The 20425-nt window shown below is 41.9% G+C and overlaps 1 protein-coding gene across 29 annotated transcripts in view; it reads left to right on the top strand.

Moving 5' to 3' along the window:
- The window catches only part of JADE1 (jade family PHD finger 1), an 87562-nt gene that overhangs the window by 33753 nt on the left and 33384 nt on the right, over positions 1–20425 (top strand). For 16 of the 29 annotated variants that reach the window (XM_084972913.1, XM_084972923.1, XM_084972914.1 and 13 more), the window contains exon 2: positions 10380–10457. In XM_084972913.1, coding sequence (XP_084829039.1) covers positions 10380–10457 — 78 coding nt within the window. Of the gene's footprint in view, positions 1–7213; positions 7341–10379; positions 10458–14735; positions 14816–20425 lie in introns of those variants that run through there. The other 13 variants (XM_084972920.1, XM_021100690.2, XM_021100691.2 and 10 more) reach the window with 2 other exon arrangements.

The raw sequence follows: 20425 nt of genomic DNA, 5'->3' as shown, positions 1-20425 counted from the left end.
TGTCAAGATCCTCCCCATGTTCATGTGTCTCATTTTTCGACACTGATGCTCCATGTCCCCAACACCTGGGAGGAGGTGGGTGGCATAGGAGGACCACCCACCTTGGGAACTGATCTTTGGTTCAGCCACTGGCTTTGCCCTAGACATGTCTGTGTGTCTTTGCTCATGTTGCTTAATATCTCCAGTATTTATTGGACATACTTGCCTTTAAAATTAGGAAAAGTAGATTAACTTATTTCTGAAATGTTTTCTAGCACCACACTTATGATTTATGGGTTTCTTTGGGGAAGATTTCCTGTAGACATGATCCATCCTGAGACTTTTCAGCTTTAGCTTCAGAGAATACCTACTTTCCAGACCTTTCTGCTAAGTTTTGAGATTGCCTTTTGTTTCCGTGACCATAATAGCAAGACTTGTACAATTGTGATGAAATGTTTGCTTTTATATGTAATTCAGATGATGTGTAAATACTTTTTTTGTTAAGTGTGCCATTTAGGTCTTCCAGTGTAAAACATTGGGGGTCTGATTTTTTTTTTTTTTTTAAACAGTACTTTAACAATTTTTGGTGACTGAACGATTGTTAGTGGTAACTGATAGTTTCTGAACAACTAGCTATAATCAAGGAACAAAGTTCCTCAAAACAGCTGCATTTAAATCTGTGCACAGTGTAATTGTCATTAGCTGTTTGAGTCTGGTTTCTGCAGAAGCTGCTTTGTATATCCTGTGTAAGAACATCTGGTTTGAGCATTTAAAAATCTTTTAAAATTACCCTGTAGGCACTTTGCATTTATTGGCTTATTCTTCCAAGGGTGGAATAAGGGGTTGTAGACTCCTTTGCCATCCTTATCCCTACCTTGGTGCATTCAGAAACTATCTCCTGCTGTTTCTTTCTAAAGTGTTATTTATTGAACTTTGAGTTTGACCTGAAGATTTGCATGAATGTGTTACAAATTAGAATTTGGTTCAGAGACCCAGGAATGGAACACAAACTTCTGATTTCAGGGAAATGCTTTGGAAAAAACTTTATTTTCATATATTCTGAATAGATTGGTCTTATCTTAGTTTTCTCTGGTAAATTGTCAAAAAAAAGTGTGAAAATAGGACCTTAAGGGCAAGTAGCTTTATCACTCATGAATTCTGAGTGATAGCACTGTGTTAGGGAGGATTCTGAAGTCATGTCTGGGCTTGTGGAAAAAGAATGACCTAATTTATTAACCATGTCTGCCATGGGTAAAGGAAATTGTGTATTTGGTAGCCATCTCTGGAATGCAGCTTTTTTTTTTTTTTTCCCCCGAAATAATACTGCTTTTGAAATGGGTAGGAAGTTGAGTATTTATTCTTTAGAGGTAGTTTAAACCCTAGTTTTCCTGACCGGTTTTAGTTTCTTTTTTCCTACTGTATATACTTTAATATTTTTAGTGACCTCTTATTGGCATTGGCTATTCTTATGTTTGGAAACTTACTTTTTTTTTTTTTTTTCTTTTTCTTTTTAGGACTGCACTGTGGCATATGGAAGTTCCCAGGCTAGGGGATCAAATTGTAGCTGCAGCTACTGGCCTTTGCCACAGTTACACTGGATCCACTCTGCATCTGTGACTTAGGCTGCAGCTTGCAGCAGTGCCGGATCCTATTAACCCACTGAGTGAGGCCAGGGGTCTAACCCTCATCCTCATGGATACAAGTCCAGTTCTTAACCCTTTGAGCCACAATGGAAACTCTTAGAAACTTAGTTTTGAAGTAAATAATGAATGAGTGATAATAGCATTTTATGGTATTATCCTGTTACCGTTTCTATTTTTTTCTTCCTGTGCTGTTTCATCAGGTGTTTCTAAACAAGACAAGCCTTTGATCCCCACCTCAGGAAGGAGGTGGAATATATGTAGTTTATTGGCGGCTGCTCTTTTTAGGCTGGTGCCTGCACAGGGCCAAGAAGTTGTGCTCTTAGGGTCTTCTACAATGTGAAGAGCAGGGAAGAAATATTTTGGATTTTAAATCTTTACTATTTTAAATAGTGTGGTACACAATCGTGGTAAAAAACTAAACCATGCAAAAGGTCATAGAGAGAAGTGAAGTTGCCACCCTACTCTTTCTGGAACACTGTAGTTAATTTCTCAGAAGTAAACACTATCAACTTTAATGCTCCTCCAGAAATTTTCCATGAGTATGCAAGCCGTTGGTTTATGTTTAATATGTAAATGGGCTGATACTTCATTTTTTCCCACCTGCAGCTTGCTGGTGTTTCTTGTTATATCTTTGATATCTTCGTACCTGAGCATATAGATCTAACAGAGAGGAATTCTGAGTAGATGGAGATAGGGATAGAAGTTCAAGATTGGAGGTCATGGTGCCCGATTGCCTATTTATTGTTTTGGGATGAATTCATTTACTCCCGTGTAAAGGGAAGTTAACAAAAATACAAATAATTTCAAATACATTCCAAATACAAATAATTGGAATATTTTGTCATGACTGCTGTCCGGTTGCTGACTCTTATTTGAGTCATCAGTTACAGAGACCTGGAAGGGTTTAATAGATTGTTTTAGGGTTTATAAGCAAAGATTGGATTATTTATAAATTGGCAAGTGGAAACTGCCTATGATTCATTCAGAACCACTCACACAAATTCCTTAAAATAATGAAATAGTCTTTAAAACAATGGTGTTAGATTAACTTGTGAACAATTGATTGATTGATTGATTGATTTTGTCCACACCTGTGGCACGTCTAAGTTTCTGGACCTGGGATTGAACTGTCACCATAGCCTCGATCCAAGGTACTGCAGTAATAATGCTGGATGCTTAAGCTGCTCAGCCACAGAAGAGCTCTGAAAAAATTATTTTATTGACTTGTAAAGTCTGAGTTAAAACATAATTTATAAGGAATTTATGGTGAATTAATGTGTTCTAGCACTTGGATTGTATTGGTTACATTCCTAGAAGTAAATATTGCAGTTACGATTATCTGGTCAGTTTTTATAATCTTTTCTTTTTTGGGAGAACTGGTTATTTATTTCTAATATAAACTTTTCAGCTGAATATTTTCAAGTATGATATCTTTGCAAAGGCTCTGTAGTAGCTTGGGTAGTATTTCCTTTAAACAAATTTTGATGTTTGACATTATAAAGGACACATTTAAAGGTTCTGTATTTCTGGGTTGAAATATTTAGACAAGGTTAAAACTTTAACACTTGAGATTTAAGCACTTTGTCAGTTAAATCAAATCTATGACTATCTTTATACCAGATATAACCCTTTGGTTAAAGTGAGAAATCTGGGTTTGAATTGTAGTCATACTAGTATTTTTAGACTCTGAGCATATGATTTAGATAATGATGTCAATTTAAAAACTTACTGTCTAGGTGATTAATGTTTACTTTAAAAACTAAGGTAAGAAACCAGCTGGATTTCCTTCACCTTCGTTTAGGAACAGGAGATTACTAAAGTATAGGTCATTATCATATTTACATACTTTGTTACATTGGGTACTTACTGTATGCTCCATAGAAGACTGATTAAGAAAACATAAATCTTTTCTTGTGGGAGAGGCAGTCGTTGCTGACCAATAATTTAGGAATCAAATTATCAGTTGCTTAGTGTTTAGGAATAACATGCATATAGTGTGAACTTAGCAAACAGAAACATTTCACTATAAAATACTTTTATCTTTAAGGTACATTGGTGTCTGAAAATACATTCTTTAATGCACATTTTTTTTCCTTTTTTTTTTTAGCTGCACCCGTAGTGTATGGAAGTTTGCAGATCAAGGATTTGAGTCCGAGCCACAGCTGAAACCAATGCTGATCCTTTAACCCACTGCACTGGGCCAGGGATCAAACCTGCACCTCCACAGCAACCCAAGCCGCCGCAGTCAGATTCTTAACCTACTGCATCACAGTGGGAACTCCTAATACACATTTTTGTGTTAGACATTTTCTAAATACATTTTAAAATATTGTACATTTAAGTATTAGATTATTAACTTTGACAGTGAATGGAAAGAAATTTGAAAATAAAGTAATGGAAATAACTTCAGTTAAAGGTCAGTGAGATATTAAAGCGAAGCATCTCACATTCTGTAAAGCTGAGCGTATGATACAGTTTATGTACAAGATCTGTCGACTGAAAAAATACAACCTGGAAGTTGAAAGGTTTATTTGGGGTGAAATTGGGACTTAAGCCCAGGAGACAGCATCTTGTTTAGCCTTGAGAAACCACTAGGAGCAGGTGAGGTGGGTGTCCCAGGATATTTGAATTTTGCAACAAAGGAAAGGTAGTAGGAACAAAAAATTTACAGATAACCAGACTTACAGAAAACTAGTTTCTATGGGAAGATGTAAGTGCCTGGGCTTACATGAATCACTCCTTTGATAGGCATCTCAGCTGTGGGCTGTTCCTCTTTGTTTTTTCCCTGAGTTCCCTCAGGGGTCATTGGCCTACCCTTGGGAGTGGCTGTTGTCACAGATGGCCATGACATCTTTTGTCCACTAGCTACAGCTCAGGAGGCAGTATTTTAGAGCTATAAGGGAAAGGGGGAATTATCAAGATACGTCATAAAGGTGAAGAGGGAGTCACATGCAGCTATGCACACATTTTATAGAAGTTTGCTGCTGGTCTCGTGAAGGTTACTACTAGTCACAGACATCAGTCATCATTGAAGGATTTTCATGTTTTTCTAGTTATGAGGAGATACAAGAATTGGGCTTATAAAATCTCCTAAAAATATCTGACTATCTGAAGACCTGTTCTTCCAGTTTTTCCAGAGCACAGAGTGCCTCACTCCTGGTCTCCACCCTGAGCATTCAGCGGTGCTGCGGGTTGGCTGTTGGAGTGGCTCCTGTTTTACTCCATGTAGAGGCTGCTGGCAAGTGCAAATCTCAGTTCACATATCCTATAGGTTGTTACAGCTAATCCATTACATTGCAATAGGTGATACATAGAAAAGTAGTATGTAGATGTCTTTCATTGAATACCTTCTAGAAAATGAAAACGTGGATAAAATAGATACTTTGAAGATAAAAACAGCCTTTCTACATATAAATCATAAGATAATTAAAATCACTAGGGTATAATCCTTATATAGCTGTAGAGTTTATGGCCTGATATAATGGTACCTGTTCTACCACAGAGAGTAATTCTAGTAACTGGACAGTTTGTTTTCCTCACATCTGCCCTTTCCAAGGAGTAGCATTGAATAAACATCCTCAAATTCGTAATCATCCCATTCTTTTGTAAAAGCTCTTCTCTCTTTGTCCTCCTTGTCATTTCTCTTTCTTTCTTAGCTGGAGTCACATACCAGTCATGCCTCCCTGGTACCACACCCAGGTCGCTGACTTGTTCACTTGCAAATTCCCGAGCCACTTGCGGGGGATGGGTTCTTTTGGCTGATGCTGCTCTTAGTTTAGTGCCTGCTGATACCCCATCCCCCAGTCTTCAGTCTGAGGAAGCTTAATTTTCAAGGTTTTGAGTTACCTTGCTATCTCCCATACAATCTCATGTCCCATGTCCCATAACCCATGAATCCTGTAACCTTTAGCAGTTAGCGTGCTAAAGCCACTTATCTAGTTATTTGCTTACTGGCTCTCCCTGTGGCCCATTCTGTATCTTGTTCACTGTATCTTGGGCATCTAACTTGATGCAATTATTGAATTAATATGTTAGCTAATTTCACTGCATTTAAACTGTGACAGAAGAGGTTGCAGAGAGTAATCTGCATGTGGTCTAAACAGAGTTCAGGGCCAGCAGGTAGGACATTATCTGTGTTTGTTGAGGAGATGGTGCTCTGAGCAGCCACCACACAATCCTGGTTGTCTTGGCACGTCCCTACCTACTGCCAAAGGAGTGTCACTTGACCAGTCCAGTCCCAGGGTCTTTGGCCAATGACCTCCTCTTACTTGGCCTTTCCAGGCAATATTCTGATTATAATCAGGCTTCCTTAGGTAGTCTTCTGCTTTTTGGGTAAAGTCCAAGATGCCCAGTAATTAGTATTCTGTCTGCCTAGCTGTTTTGCTTAAATTGCATCACTTTGAGTCAATTTTGGTGAAATCAGGCAGGATGTCAGGACAAGCCCTGTTGAGGACTGGACACAAAGTTCTGTGGGGCATCTGTTGTTGCTGCCCTCTGAAGCTTTGTTTTGCTCAAGACCCCTCTCTGTGATGTCTTTATTGCTCATTTAATTTGAGAGAATCTCCATTCTCCAGAATTTATTGTAAAATTTAGTTTACTATTTAGAGACACCTTTTATAGAACACTTAAGTGATGATGCAAGGCAGGAGTTGATTAACTGTTTAAAGTACATTAAAGGGAATTCTCTTTGTAGCTCAGCAGTTGATGAACCTGACGAGGATGTGGGTTCAATCCCTGGCCTCACTCAGTGGGTTAAGGACCTGGCATTGCTATGAGCTGTGGTGTACGTCACAGACGTGGCTTGGATCTGACATTGCCGTGGCTATGTCGTAGGCTGGCAGCTGTAGCTCCAATTCTACCCCTAGCCTGGTAACTTCCATGTGCCACAAGTGTGGTCCTAAAAAGACAAAAAAGTTTATTAAAAAGCAGGGCGAAATAGTTATAAAAGAAAATAGACTAAATGAGTGGTAGAGAATGTAAATGCTTTTAATTGGAACTGCGGGTGGTACTTAGTGGCTTTGAGCTGAGCCTTGGAGAAGGATTGAGAGGGATGGGTGGGGAGGGGAGAGCAGAGGGGCATGGTCAGCAGAGGCTGTTTGCAAGGATAGAGGGCAGGCAAGCTGGTTATGGAGGCTTGTTAGGGTAGATGGTTGAGTAGTGCAGGGAGGGGCCAGGTGGTGGAAAACCTAAGTTTCTATTTAGACCCATTTGCAGTGTGGAGCAGAGGGAAAGATTGGCATAGGGAAGAGCTTCATGAGGTCACTTCATAGGATGGATTAATTTGTTGTAATAACTGGAAGGGATAAGAAATGTGGACATGGAGATTGAAAGGGTGGTGCTTAAAGCAGTCTAGGTATGGGGCAGTGGGCAGATTTGAAAGGGTCTTCATGCATTAGGAAATAACAAGCCTTGTCAATTGAATGGAAAGGTAAGAAGGGATTTATATTAGTAAATAAATGAGCAAATGGTAAGATCCTGAATGTGAAGGTGCTGCACAGAGTTATGTGCCAGCTTATATATACATGTTGTAGAGTATTATAATGTTTTGCCCAAAATGTGTTGCTTCCTGTAACCTCCCCTTTGTTCTTCAGTACTCTTAGAATCTTACTGACTCCATCAACCTGTGTCCTGGAGAGCCTTGTGTTTACCACTATCAAATACTAACTATACTGAATTCCTGTTGACTTCTCTTCTCAATTAGACCAGGAGCTCCATAAGGTCAGGGACAGTCATTTTGCTATAGCACCTTTAATAATATATTAGGTATTAAGGTGTGTGTTTGTAGGATACATTATATGCTATCATATTTTCTTGCTGCTTTCTCTGGAGTGTTGCAAGTAGCCTTTTTAATTGATTATTACTTATCCTACTAGCGTCTAGATAATAATCAGCAATTGCCCTAAATGATGCTCAGGGCCCTCTGCTTTCTCTTACTGGCTTTCATTGGACAGATGGTTGCAGCACACAATCACTGTATTGTGTGCCTTAAAGATACGAACATGTGCGTACTTTGATTTCTTGAGTGCGTAAGTAATCCCAGGTGAGATAAATCAGCCTGATGTCAGGGTTTAAGTACAGAGGAGGCAGTTCTGGCATGCACTCACCCTGTTACCATGCCAGGTTCCCTTAGTATAGCACAGTATTCTCAGCCTTCTTTACTTAAGATCTTTCAGGGTGGATGAAAATGAAATTCATTAGAAGGAAAATACTATTTTTTTTACTCTTTTACCTGTGTGAGAGTATTTATGTGTGTTTCGGAGCATGGTTCTATTTTGTCCAATGCTTACATTTTGCATATAGTGACTGCTGAAGTACATGCATTCTCTGGAATCCGTGTTTGAAACCTGATTTTCAAACACGGATTCCAGGCATATTGATTTAAAAAGATTATAAGTTCTCCAAAATTTTCTATGTAGGTAAATGTTAGTTGTCCAAATCAATGAAGATGTAACCGGCATTGGCTTCCTTGTTTCCAGCAGGAGAGCTCTTATGGGCTTTATTAGCCTCTTTCTCCTCTTCACAGTTTTGGTACCTGGATTTCATGAAGTGGGACCTGTATTCTTTTTGCCCTGATGCTTCATTCACGCTGTTACTTTTAAGGAATTCCTCTTTAGGTAGCACTTTCTTTTTATTTTTAAAAAGCTCTCTTGTAGGCTCTAAGGAGATAAAGCTGAAGTAGTTGCCAGGAGTGAGTGGTCTTTGCCTTTCCAGTTTTCTCTTGTATCTCCTGTTGGGTCTGGAGGGGAGCCGGGTGCTTTCTAGAAGGCTGGAGGAGAATTCAGCTGCTATCAGTTGGCTTTGGCACACAGTGACCGGGCAGGGAAGGCAGTCATTCAAGTAGAGAATGGCCACAGGAGTTTCTTGGCTGTGGAAGTTTTTCTGGGGTAGGCCTGCCCTGGGCTGGGTTGTACATTGCTGGGTGTTAGAGTTCTGGTGGGCGTGAGCAGGACCGGGGTGGGGGGGTGGTCCATAATAGAACTGTGACCCTGCCCCACTGTATGAAACGCTAGGGCTCAAGACAGAGCAGGACTCATGTCTTGGCTTTCTCTTGGAAATTCTTTTTGTGGTTTTTGAAGAATCTTTTGATAGAAACACAAGTCTTAGCTGGGTAAGTGTCTCAGAAAATATAAAATATAGGAGTTCCCTTCATGGTGCAGCGGAAACAAATCCAACTAGGGTTCATGATGTTGTGGGTTCGATCCCTGGCCTCACTCAGTGGGTTCAAGATCCGGCGTTGCTGCGAGTTGTGGTCTAGGTCGCAGACTCAGCTTGGATCCCACCATTGCTGTGGCTGTGGTTTAGGCTGGCAGCTGTAACTCTGATTCAACCCCTAGCTTGGGAACTTCCTTGCGATTTGGGTGCAGCCCTAGACCCCCTCACCCCTCCAAAATAAAATATAGATTAGGAGCCTATTTGAAAGAATCACATAGGTCAGTTTTGTGGTGGGAACAGATTGTGTTGTCTGATGTGTTTTGTGCTTTTTTGGATTTATACAGTTTCACTTAGAGTGGACCTCTGGGTTTTTAACTTCTGACTTGTAGAACAATTTCTGTCTTGTTTTAGCACAGTGATTCTCTACACTACTCCTGTGTGCCGTACTCTTTTTTTGGAAACACACCACATTGTAATGCTGTGCTTCCCAATGAGGGAGAGGTTGGGGTGTATTTTCTGAGGGGCTGAATGGTTAGGGGGCACATGGCCGTACTTTTGACCCGGAAAGCCCTCTTCCCTCATTGGGCATCCTTGATTGGCAGTAAGATCAGGGCCCTAAAGATGCCACAGTGAACAGTAATTTTAGTTTAGAAAAGCTTTTTAGATTTGTTTAAAAAGCTGCTCTGTGTGAATGTTAACCTCAAGTTCATGTTAAGTCCAGGGACTGGCCATTCAAGGTTCACTGCCCTCTTTACTAAATGCAGTCTTTCTCTCCTGTTGTGCTGGAGGCCTGTTATCACCAGCTACAAGGCAGGAGTTGGCAAGGTGGGCTGGGTGTCTGAACAGAGTGCTTTCGTGTGCTGAGTTGGGTTGGACAAGACCTAAAAGGAGTTGGGGTGAAGGGTAGTGAAGTTGATTTGGAATTAGAATTTCCTTGCTCACAATGTGACTGTGGGCCAGTCACTGCTTAAATAAACCTTTTTTGGGGGGCTTTAGTGTCTTAATGAGTAAAGGGGAGGGATCTGGATCAGAACGAATTGCCGAAGTGTTGGAGATGACTAGGGGAGGCATTTGCATTCCCAGTGCCCCGTTTGTTTTGTTCCTAGAACTCTAGGTATTCAGCTTTTAGAATTCTTACAGCAAAATTTGCCCAAGAAGCATAATTATGCCCAGTGCAGTGTAAATATTCACACATTCAGGCACAATGCCATCCCCATCCCCCACATACACATGTAAAATATGAATCTGTAGTGAGGAAGTACTGTGCTCATTGCCATGAGTTTTTTTCTGCAGAGCTTGCTTCCAGTCAGCTAAAGAGACTTCTCAAGTAGTTGTAGTGATAATGTCACAGGAATGAGAGAGAAACCTGGCACCTTTGGGGGACCTGCCGATATATGACTTCTCAACCCCTCCCCCTCCTCTTTGAACCTGTTAATAATTGCGCCTAATTATGTATCTTTATTCTTTTTACTATTTATAATTCAAATGCTACCTGAAGCCGATTGTTTGCTTTTGTATGCTGTAAATCCTGGGCTGCCATCTGAAGCACAACTTGATGATTGTGTATTATCATCTTGGGTTAAGTGCTGTCTCATTGCTTTGCAGGCTGCCTGCTGCTTCCCGGGGAGATCATGAAACGAGGTCGCCTTCCCAGCAGCAGTGAGGATTCTGACGACAATGGCAGTAAGTCCTGCTTTGTTGTTCTTGGAGCCTACCAGGGTTTGGGTCAGTGTAAAAACATGATTTTTTAATGTCATGCTTTAAATAGCTGAGGCCCTTCGAATATCAGGGAGGTCAGAGAAGAGGCAAGACCTGTGAAACACATCTGAGTGTGATACTGCAGGTCTATAACCAAATCTTTCACGGTAAGGTTGACTGCAGGCGGGCGTTCCTCAGGCTTCCTGTTTGTTATCCAAAGATGAATAATCCCGTTTCAGGAGTCACTGATGTGTCTGTTTTTCCTAGACATCATTTATGGCACTTCACAGTTGCCCTTTATGAAAAGGGAACTTAATCATTCGAAACCAGTTAATTATTAACTAGTCCATCCTGATACAGAGGGAGCTTGAAGACTGCCTAGTGTGATGTGAAAATGTAAGGTCACAAGCCAGTGCTCTTCAGTTGATTTGAATATGACTATATTTAACGCTACTACTGTCTGCATCCTCGTTCTCTGGCATCTTCATATTTTCACAGTGTGGCTGAAAACCAGAAGTTAGTTGCCTTCCAGGCAGTCAAAATAGATGTCACACAGTGTCTGTGTATTGAGAAGCTAACAGACGACCTAGGAAGAGATCCTTTGAAATAACAGGGACATTTTGTACCTAGCAAAGTGCCTGAGCTTACGCTTTATATTTACGGGTCAAATTTGGGAAACCTTGAAAGAATGCTGGCTTTGCTGAGTGATGGGAAAAGTATCGGGTCTGCTTTCAAGGAACTGTGTCTGACAGCTCCAATGGGAAGTCACTGGGACAGTCGCATCCTTTTTTGATGGGCTGTGGAAGTGTGTATGTGCAGACACAAATTTAGAGGAGAGGGCCAGGGACACCTAGAGAGAAGCGGAAATTTGGGCAGGGCTGAAGGATGAAATAGTTTTAGGCAAACAGGGTTGTTTCCCTGGACTCCATGTTTTTGACAGATTAAAAGTGACAAATTAGAAAGCAAGGCTTTTCTATGGGTGGCCACACTCACAGCCACCAGAAACATTAAAAACAGGACTCTAACATAGCAGTTTGATTGGAGCTTTCGGTATAGGCATGGAGCAGCGGGAAGTAGAATTGGTGGTCAGGGGAGGGTTTTGAGGGTACTGTGAAGTAAGCTGTGACCGAGGAGCCGAGGGGTGGAATTTCTTGGGACTGACAGTGGGAGCTGATGTTTGGCTCAAGGGAGGAATGAACTGGGTGAGGGAAGGATAGACACAGGAGAAAGGGCTTGGGAGAAGGGCTTTCCTTCTATTTCAGGGAGAGGTATTAAGGGGCTGTGCCCCATCTGTCAGAGCCTTTAGCAGTGCCTTCTGAACTTCTTAGTACTTGTCACTTCACAGTCCTCAGTTTTCTCTAATATTTACTTGGTCTTTTTATTCCTCGAGGCAAAAACAAGCTTGGGTATTTCTTTTCTGCCCCCTGTGGTGCCCATCAAAGTGTCCTCAGAACTTAGACACACTCAATAAATGCTTACTGCTCACTCAGTACACAATTTTGCCCTGCAGTAATTTAAAAAAAAATCTTTCTTTTTTAGGTTCAGAATTAGTCAGAAGGATCCTTTCTTTAATTACTTCCCATACTAGTAGTGCCCAATAAAAGGCTAAGAGTCTTATTTTCCTATGTTTTTGTTCTGTGCTCACTCTGTTGGCTCTCAGCACTGCCTCATTTCCACCTCAGGAGACTGGGTTAGGAAGGGTTCCCCTGGAACGTTCTCTCACAGTCAGAGTCTTCCTCTTTCTGGACTAGAGCTGCCCAATAGGAGGGAAGATCTAATCTAGTGTAACTGAGAAACTGAATTTAAAATTTTTATTTAGTTTTAATTAAGTGTAAAAAGCCACATGGACAGTAATAATCATATTGGACAGTACTTCTAGTTCTGGAGTATGTATTCTTGAGGCTGGAATTCCAGGATTAAGGTGCCAGCAGGTTTGCATTCTCCTGAGGCCTCTCTCCTTGGCTAGCACTCAGCTGTCTTCTCACTGAGTCCTCTCAGGCTCTTTCCTTTGGTCATGTCATCCTTGGGGCCTCTGTGTCTAAATGTCCTTCAAGAACACGAGTTATAGCAGATTAAGGCCAGTCATTTTAATTTAATCATCAATTTAAATGCTTTATGTCTAAACACCATCACATTCTGAGGTACTAGGGGTTAAGCTTCAACATGTGAATTTTAGGGGGGGACAGTTCAGCCCGTAACAGCCCTAACAGACCAAATGCTTTGTTTAGACATGTATTTTCACCCAGAATTCTAGGAGTAAGAGAGTGCCCGAAGTCCCCACCAAAAGTGTGTCCATCTAGAGTCACCTGATTAGTGATGGCCTTTTTCCTCCTCCTAATATGCTTATGTCTACCGTGACCTCCCTGAAAAGGGTTGGCTAAGGGGCCTAGAGTAAATATAGGGTGCTGGAGTGTTAGTGGAGGTTGACCACAACACTGGGTTTTATTCTACCCTAGGCTCCATGTGGAAATAGAGTGGTAGTGATGGAGAATGAAGATGAAAGCTGATAGCGGAAGGGAGGTAGCCTGGCCTTGTGTCATACAGTTCATTCAGTGTAAAGCATGTGGGGATAACTTTATGGCTTTGCTGTCTGTGCAGACCTGTTTGGTTATTATGATGGATGATGGTTGTAGCAGACAAATGGCTTAAGAACCCTTGGCATGCCAAGCCACATAAACACAAGCCCATGTCTACACTGTGGAACACACTTTCCACCCTCACTGAGGGCAGCTGCTGCACAGTATGGGCCTCTGCCACTAGCCTGCCTGTTTGAGTTGGAGCCCAACCTCCTGTGGGCCTGTGGTTGTGTGAGTGCGGTGCTTCTTTAGTCCCTGCAGTCAGTCAGGTTCACAGACTGAGAACTGAGCCTACTCTTGGCCAATTCTGGGTTCTTGGAAGCCCTGCTTGTAAGAAGGGTTAGTTCTGTTCATTGGCCACTCCCAGCCTTTTCAGCCTGCATGCCTGACACAAGGTTGGCAGCAGCTCCCAGCGTCATGCAGAGCATGTCCAAGTGGAGAAGAGGCAGCTGCAGACATCAGCCAGGGGCCCCAGCACCAGCCACAGGCATGGCTGCGCCCGGCTGGCCTCCTGGGCTGGAGCCCTTTGCTTTGATTTCTGGCCTGGTCCAGGGGAATACCAGTGTGGTATTTACAGTTGGGGATGGATGGGCATTTTCTCTGCCAGTGCAAATCCTCATCCAGTTGCAGTAACAGTTGTTGGAGTCTTTCTCCAGGTGCCCTGGACTGCTGGCCTTGCCAGTTGGATGAAGTAACATTGGGGTGTTAGCAGGCAGTGTCTGTAGTTGCTGGGCTCCCGGTGCTGGTGGAGTTATGCATTGTGCCAGGGTGTGGCCTAGGGAAACAAGTACTTTATTTTCCGCTTCCCAGTCCATGGTCCTCTGTCCTTAGGGGTTTCGGCAAGTGTGGCAGTGGGGTCCACTGTCTGTTTCTGTCCAGCAGAGAGGGACTGGAGGTTGAGGCAGTCATCAGTGTCTGTGTAATGAAGCTTTCATAAAAACCCCAAAGAACAGGGTTCAGAGAGCTTCTGGGTGGTGAACATGTGGAGATTGGGAGAGAATGGTGTGCGCTGAGGGGGCCTGGAAGCTTCATGCCCTTTCCCCATGCCTTGTCCTGGGTCTCTTCATTTGGCTGTTGATTCATATCCTTTAATGTCCTTAAATTGGTTATCTAATAAGTAACAGCTCTGGGCTCCCTGAGCTGCTCTAATAAATGAATTGAAGCTGAGGAGGTGGTCATGAGAACCTCTTTCAGTCAGAAGCACAGTCAACAGCCTGGCAACTAGCCTCTGAAGTGGAGGGTGGTCTTGTGGGACAGAGCCTGTGGAATCGAATTCTGTCTCTGTATCAGAAGTGAGTTGGATTCTTAGACACTCTGCTGGCGTCTGACAGTGGTTGTTCGTGTGGGGAAGCTTCCATGAGCACACGCTGGGACTCGGAACCATTTTCACTCACCTAGTGCTCCAAACTTTAGGGCTGTGTAGACCTGTTGTGGGAAGATCTGGGGTATGGCTGGGGGTCTTGTGGGAAGACAGGCACCTTCTGGGGGCCTCCCTAGCCCCCCATCTCCACAGTTATGCTGACCGTGAAACACTTCTGTCTTCTCCAATTATCCAACTAAGTTCTGCTCCATCACTTGTGATGAAGGCACAGAAGAGTAAAATCCAAAACTTCTAATTTTGCCCTTGGTAGTAATGCAGGTCGGTGAATGCAGACATGAAGTCATGTGACGACTTTTGTTTTTCTAGCTTACAGATAAAGAATGAAGACTGACCAAAATTTTTAGTGGATGAAACATACTTTCTGCTTTGGACCTTTTATATTGCATGTATGTAATAGATTCTCTTATATTTTTTGATTTTTTTTTTTTTTTTTTTAAATGTTTGGCTGTGCTTGGACCCTCCAAAGACTTGCCATGGAGGTTTGGAGGTTTTTCTTTTGCATAAAAATAACTCTCCTTCATTTCTATTCCTATTTGACTATACCTTTAATTTTCGTTTTTTCTTCCATCAGTTGCATCTTGTGACACCAATGAGTTGTGTAGGAATTCTTGAAATATGGGAATTTTGGCTCAAGTACTGCAGAATATGTGCTGTACCCATCTCCTCAAGGCATACAGAAATGGCTTTACTCCTTTTCACACTCGATTTGTAGCTTGTCTTGACACTGATGGCCAGAGCTTAATCTTGGGTTCAGGAACAACTGGCAAAGCATGGTCTGGTGCAGGGACTTGGACTTAATAGAGGGGCTGGGTGACTATGAAACATTTATGTCAGTTGATTGAAGGCCCAAGTATGTTGAAACATTCCTGGGTTAGTTCTCTGAATGTACCCATTAAGCTTTGTTTTTTTGGAAGGTGGGAGGGAGTTGGACCATGGAGCCCACCCATGCTGGGATGGATGGGCTGGGACGTGGGAGGTGTGAAGTCAGCCCTTGATAGAAATGATAGTGGTGTGAGGGGCTTGTCTTCTATCATGCAGGTAAGCAGATAGCCAGGAACTACATTAAATTTGCTTTCTTTCAGACAGGACTTTCCACAACACCCTTTCACTTGGACAGGGCTGGCCTCCCCTTGCAGTAACTCTTCAGTCTGTACTGTTGTAACACTGGCTGGCCTGCTGGGCTCCACACTTGTGAGTCCTAAGCATCTTACGTTATTAGCTGGTGTAACACACCTAAATACATTAGTGGTAGCATCTAGAAACAGAACACTGGCCCTTCAGTCAGTGCTGAGGTTCTTTCATAGTTTGCATTTTTGGTGGTGTGAGCACCCACCCAGGCTGCCGTTCATTCTAATTTCTGAACCTTACATGTGCTGCACAACCTGGGAGGCTTAACACACATGAAGTACCAAGTGTCGGAGGTGTGTGCAGTTTGCATTAGATTTACTCTTGAGGCTTTCCCTTATTTTAGATCTAGGGCAAGATAGCATGACTATTTTTAATATTTCAAAGGAGAGTGTTTGAGATAAATGCATAATGGGACCAGAAAGCAGGGTTCAGAATGTAGTGCATGCAAAGTATCCATGCTGAAAATGCTGCATGCAACCTGTGAACCTTTTAGAACTTTTATTATTACACATAATAATAAATGCCCACATTTCTGTTTTAGTGGAAGTTAAGGATAGTAAAACAAAGCAAGACTTTCTTAAGTGTTTTTTTTTGGTCTGTTTAGGGCCACACATATGGAGGCTCCCAGGTAGGAGTTGTAGCTGCTGGCCTACGCCATAGCCACAACTCGAGATCTGAGCCTCGTCTTCAACCTACACTGCAGATCACAGCAATGTTGGATCCTTAACCCACTGAGCAAGGCCAGGGATTGAACCTGTGTCCTCATGGATCCTAGTTGGGTTTGTTAACCACTGAGCCATGACGGGAACTCCGACTTTCTTAATTCTTAGTGTTTAATAGAGACTAATTTTTGATACTCAAGCAACATACATATCAAGTCATGGCTTGTCACTAGAGTGGACTTAATTTTGGGTAATAATATCTTGCGTATGGGCAATAAAATAAGTATAGATATCATTGTCAAATTTTTAGAGTTTCTAACTACTTTCCTGAAAGCAGCAGGAAAAGAAAACAAGATTTTGCTTGCCATGTTCTTAATTTAGCTTATTAGGTATTAACACTTTGAAAGCAAAAACAAAATGCAGGAGTTCCCATCGTGGCACAGTGGAAATGAATCAGATTAGGAAACATGAGGTTGTGGATTCCATCCCTGACCTCCATCAGTGGGTTAAGGATCCGGCGTTGCCGTGAGCTGTGGTGTAGGTTGCAGACATGGCTTGGATCTGGCATTGCTGTGGCTGTGGAGTACGCCCGCAGCTATAGCTCTGATTGGACCCCTAGCCTGGGAATCTCCATATGCCACAGGTGCAGCCCTAAAAAGACAAAAAGACAAAAAAAAAAAAAACCCCAAAAACAAAAAAACAAAATGCAGCACCAATCCAGCATAATCTTAGCATATGGCTTTTAATAACAAGTGGCTGGTGTTTAACTATAGTGTATGTCACTATCTCCTAGTCCTTTAGGTGTTTGAAATATTCTAATTTCTACTTTATTTTTTAAAAAGTTTTATTGAAGTATAGTTAGTTTACAAGGCTGTGATGATTTCTGCTGTACAACAAAGAGACCCAGTCATACATGTCCATTTTCTCTCTCAGATTCTTTTCCACATAGATTATCACAGAATACGGAGTTGGGTTCTCTATGCTATACAGCAGGTCCCAGTTGGCCAATCATCCATACACCTCTGTGCATATTGCCAGTCTCAAACCCCTAGCCCCATTCTTTCCCCTGCCCGACCTGTCCCCTTTGGTAACCATAATTTTTCAAAGTCTGTTTCTGTTTTGTAAATATGTTCATTTTATCCTTTTTTTAAAAAAAAGATTCCACATAAAGGTGATATCATATGATGTTTGCGTTTCACTGTCTATAACTTAACTTATATGATAGTTTCTAGGTCCATCCATGTGGCTGCAAATGGCATTATTTCATTCTTTTTTATGGCTGAGTAATATTTCATTGTATATATATACTACATCTTTTTTTTTTTTTTGTCTTTTGTCTTTTGTCTTTTGTTGTTGTTGTTGCTATTTCTTGGGCCGCTCCCGTGGCATATGGAGGTTCCCAGGCTAGGGGTTGAATCGGAGCTGTAGCCACCGGCCTACGCCAGAGCCACAGCAACGCGGGATCCGAGCCGCGTCTGCAACCTACACCACAGCTCACCTCAACGCCGGATCGTTAACCCACTGAGCAAGGGCAGGGACTGAACCCGCAACCTCATGGTTCCCAGTCGGATTCGTTAACCACTGCGCCACGATGGGAACTCCCAATACTACATCTTCTTTATCCATTTCTCTATTGATAGACATTTAGGTTGCTTCCATGTCTTGGCTATTGTAAATAGTGCTGCAATGAACAGTTGAGGTGCATGTATCTTTTCTTTTTTTTAATAATTTTTTTATTATAGTTGATTTACAATGTTCTGTCAATTTCTGCTGTATAGCAGTGACCTAGTTTTATATATATACACACACATTCTTTTTCTCACATTATTCTCCATTATGTTCCATCACAAGTGACTAGATACAGTTCCTTGTGCTATATAGCAGGATCTCATTGCTTATCCACTCCAAATGTAATAGTTTGCATCTACTGACCCCAAACTCTCCGTCCATCCCACTCCCTCTGTCCCCCACTTGGTAACCACAAGTCTGTTCTCCAAGTCCATGAATTTGTTTCTTTTCTGTAGATAGGTTCATTTGTCCCATATTTTAGATTCCACCTTTAAGTGATATTGTATGGTATGTCTTTCTCTTTCTTTCTTTTTTTTCTTTTTTTTTTGCTTTTTAGAGCCAAACCTGTGGCATATGAAGATTTCCAGGTTAGGGGTTGAATCAGAGCTGCAGCCGACAGCCTACACCACAACCACAGCAATGTGGGATCCGAGCTGCGTCTGTGACCTACACCACAGCTCATGGCAATGCTGGATCCTTAACCCATTGAGCGAGGCCAGGAATCAAGCCTGCATCCTCATGGTTCCAAGTCGGGTTTGTTAACCACTGAGCCACGAAGGGAACTCCTATATGTACCACATCTTTATCCATTCCTCTGTTGATGGACATTTAGGTTGTTTCCATGTCTTGGGTATTGTAAATAATACTGCAGTGAACATTGGGGTACATGTGTTGTCTTTTCAAATTATGATGTCTCTGGATAGATGCCCAGGAATGGCATTGCTGGATCAAATGATAGTTCTATTTTTAGTTTTTTGAGAAACCTCCATACTGTTTTCCACAGTGGTTGCACCAGTGTACATTCCCACCAATAGAGTAAGAGGGTTCCCTTTTCTCGGCACCCTCTCCAGCATTTACTATCTGTAGACTTTTTGATGATGGCCATTCTGGCTGGTGTAAGGTAGTACCTCGTAGTAGTTTTGATTTGCATTTCTCTAATAAGTAGTGATTATTTTTGAACATTTTTTCATGTGTTTTTTGGCCGTCTGTATGTCTTCTTTTTTTTTTTTTTTTTTTATCCAACATACTTTCAAAAAAGTTCTGTAGGGAGTTCCTGCCATGGCACAGTGGGTTAAGAATATGACTGTGGTCAGGTCCTGGTGAGTAGGTGCGGGTTTGATCCCCAGCCCAGCGCAGTGGATTAAAGGATCCAGTGTTGGTTCAGCTGTGGCGTGGATTTTAGCTGTAGCTTGGATTCAGTCCCTGGCCTGGGAACTTTCATATGCTGAGGGTGCAGCCATAAAATTAAAAAAAAAAGTTCTATAACATAACTTTAAAAATGGGGGTGAATTATTTTTGTTTGGGTTGTATTCTGGGATGTAGCCAAAGAGAACATGACAGAGAACTGGTGTCAGAATGTCAAGGCATTGCTTTGAGTCTCCTGGGCCCTCATGGTGGATGGTTTTGTAGATGGAGGTACATTCCGGTCAGGCAGCAGTGGCCCCACCATGCTGTCTTTAAAGGCATTAGTGGTTTTCCATGACCTCATTTTCCTTGAGCTCAAAAGCGTATCTTCTAGTAGGAAAAATGGAGTGTGTGTTTGGTACTGGCCACCTTCAGTTCTTGAGTTACGGTCCTGAACAGTAATACTGTTTTTGTCCACTTAAAAACCTTTTTTTTTTTTTTTTTTTTTTTAAATTGAGAATCTACAGAGTTCCTGCTGTAGCACAGTGGAAAACAATCCAACTAGTATCCATGAGGATACAGGTTTGATCCCTAGCATCGCCCAGTGGGTTAAGGATCCAGTGTTGCCATGAGCTGTGGTGTGGGTTGCAGATGTGGCTCAGATCCCATGTGGCTGTAGTTGTGGCTGTGGCATAGGCTGGCAGCTGCAGCTCCATTTAGACCCCTACCCTGGGAACTCCCATATGCTACAGATGTGGCTCTAAAAGAAAGCAAAAAATAAAAGAATAAAAATAAAAAAATTGAGACTCTACTTTGTGCATAGCACCAGCTTAAGTATACTGTATGTTGTAAATAATTATTACATTATTACAGTTTTAAGTGAATTAGAAGGGGGAAATCTCCAGCAACAAGTACCTGCTGCTGGTGGTGGGAGAATCCTGTTTCATCAGCAAAGTCTTATAAAAAATCGCCTGTGTAAAGTAAAATGAAGCTTTTCCTTTTCCTTCACTGTCAATGGATGATGGAAAATCATCAGTTATTTTCTGCACACATTCATAGTGTATACTTTGATACATTTTGACATGTTTATATCCATGAAATCATGAAACGCAAGAGAATCCTTCCCTCCCTGCTTTCCCCATTCAGCCTCTGATGCACTTTCTGTCAATGTAGGTTAGTTTATATTTTCCAGAGGTTTTTTTTTTTTTTTTTTTTGTCTTTTGTCTTGTCTTCTTAGGGCCGCACCCACACACAGCATATGGATGTTCCCAGGCTAGGGGTTGAATTGGAGCT

The sequence above is a fragment of the Sus scrofa genome, chromosome 8 (assembly GCF_054392235.1).
Source record: "Sus scrofa isolate SSC_HxYL_T2T_F1_AM1 chromosome 8, Sscrofa_HxYL_maternal_Yorkshire_Landrace_v2.0, whole genome shotgun sequence".
NCBI classification, from domain to species: domain Eukaryota; kingdom Metazoa; phylum Chordata; class Mammalia; order Artiodactyla; family Suidae; genus Sus; species Sus scrofa.
Note: the sequence above shows the minus strand (reverse complement) of the source record. Positions and strands in the feature narration are given on the sequence as shown.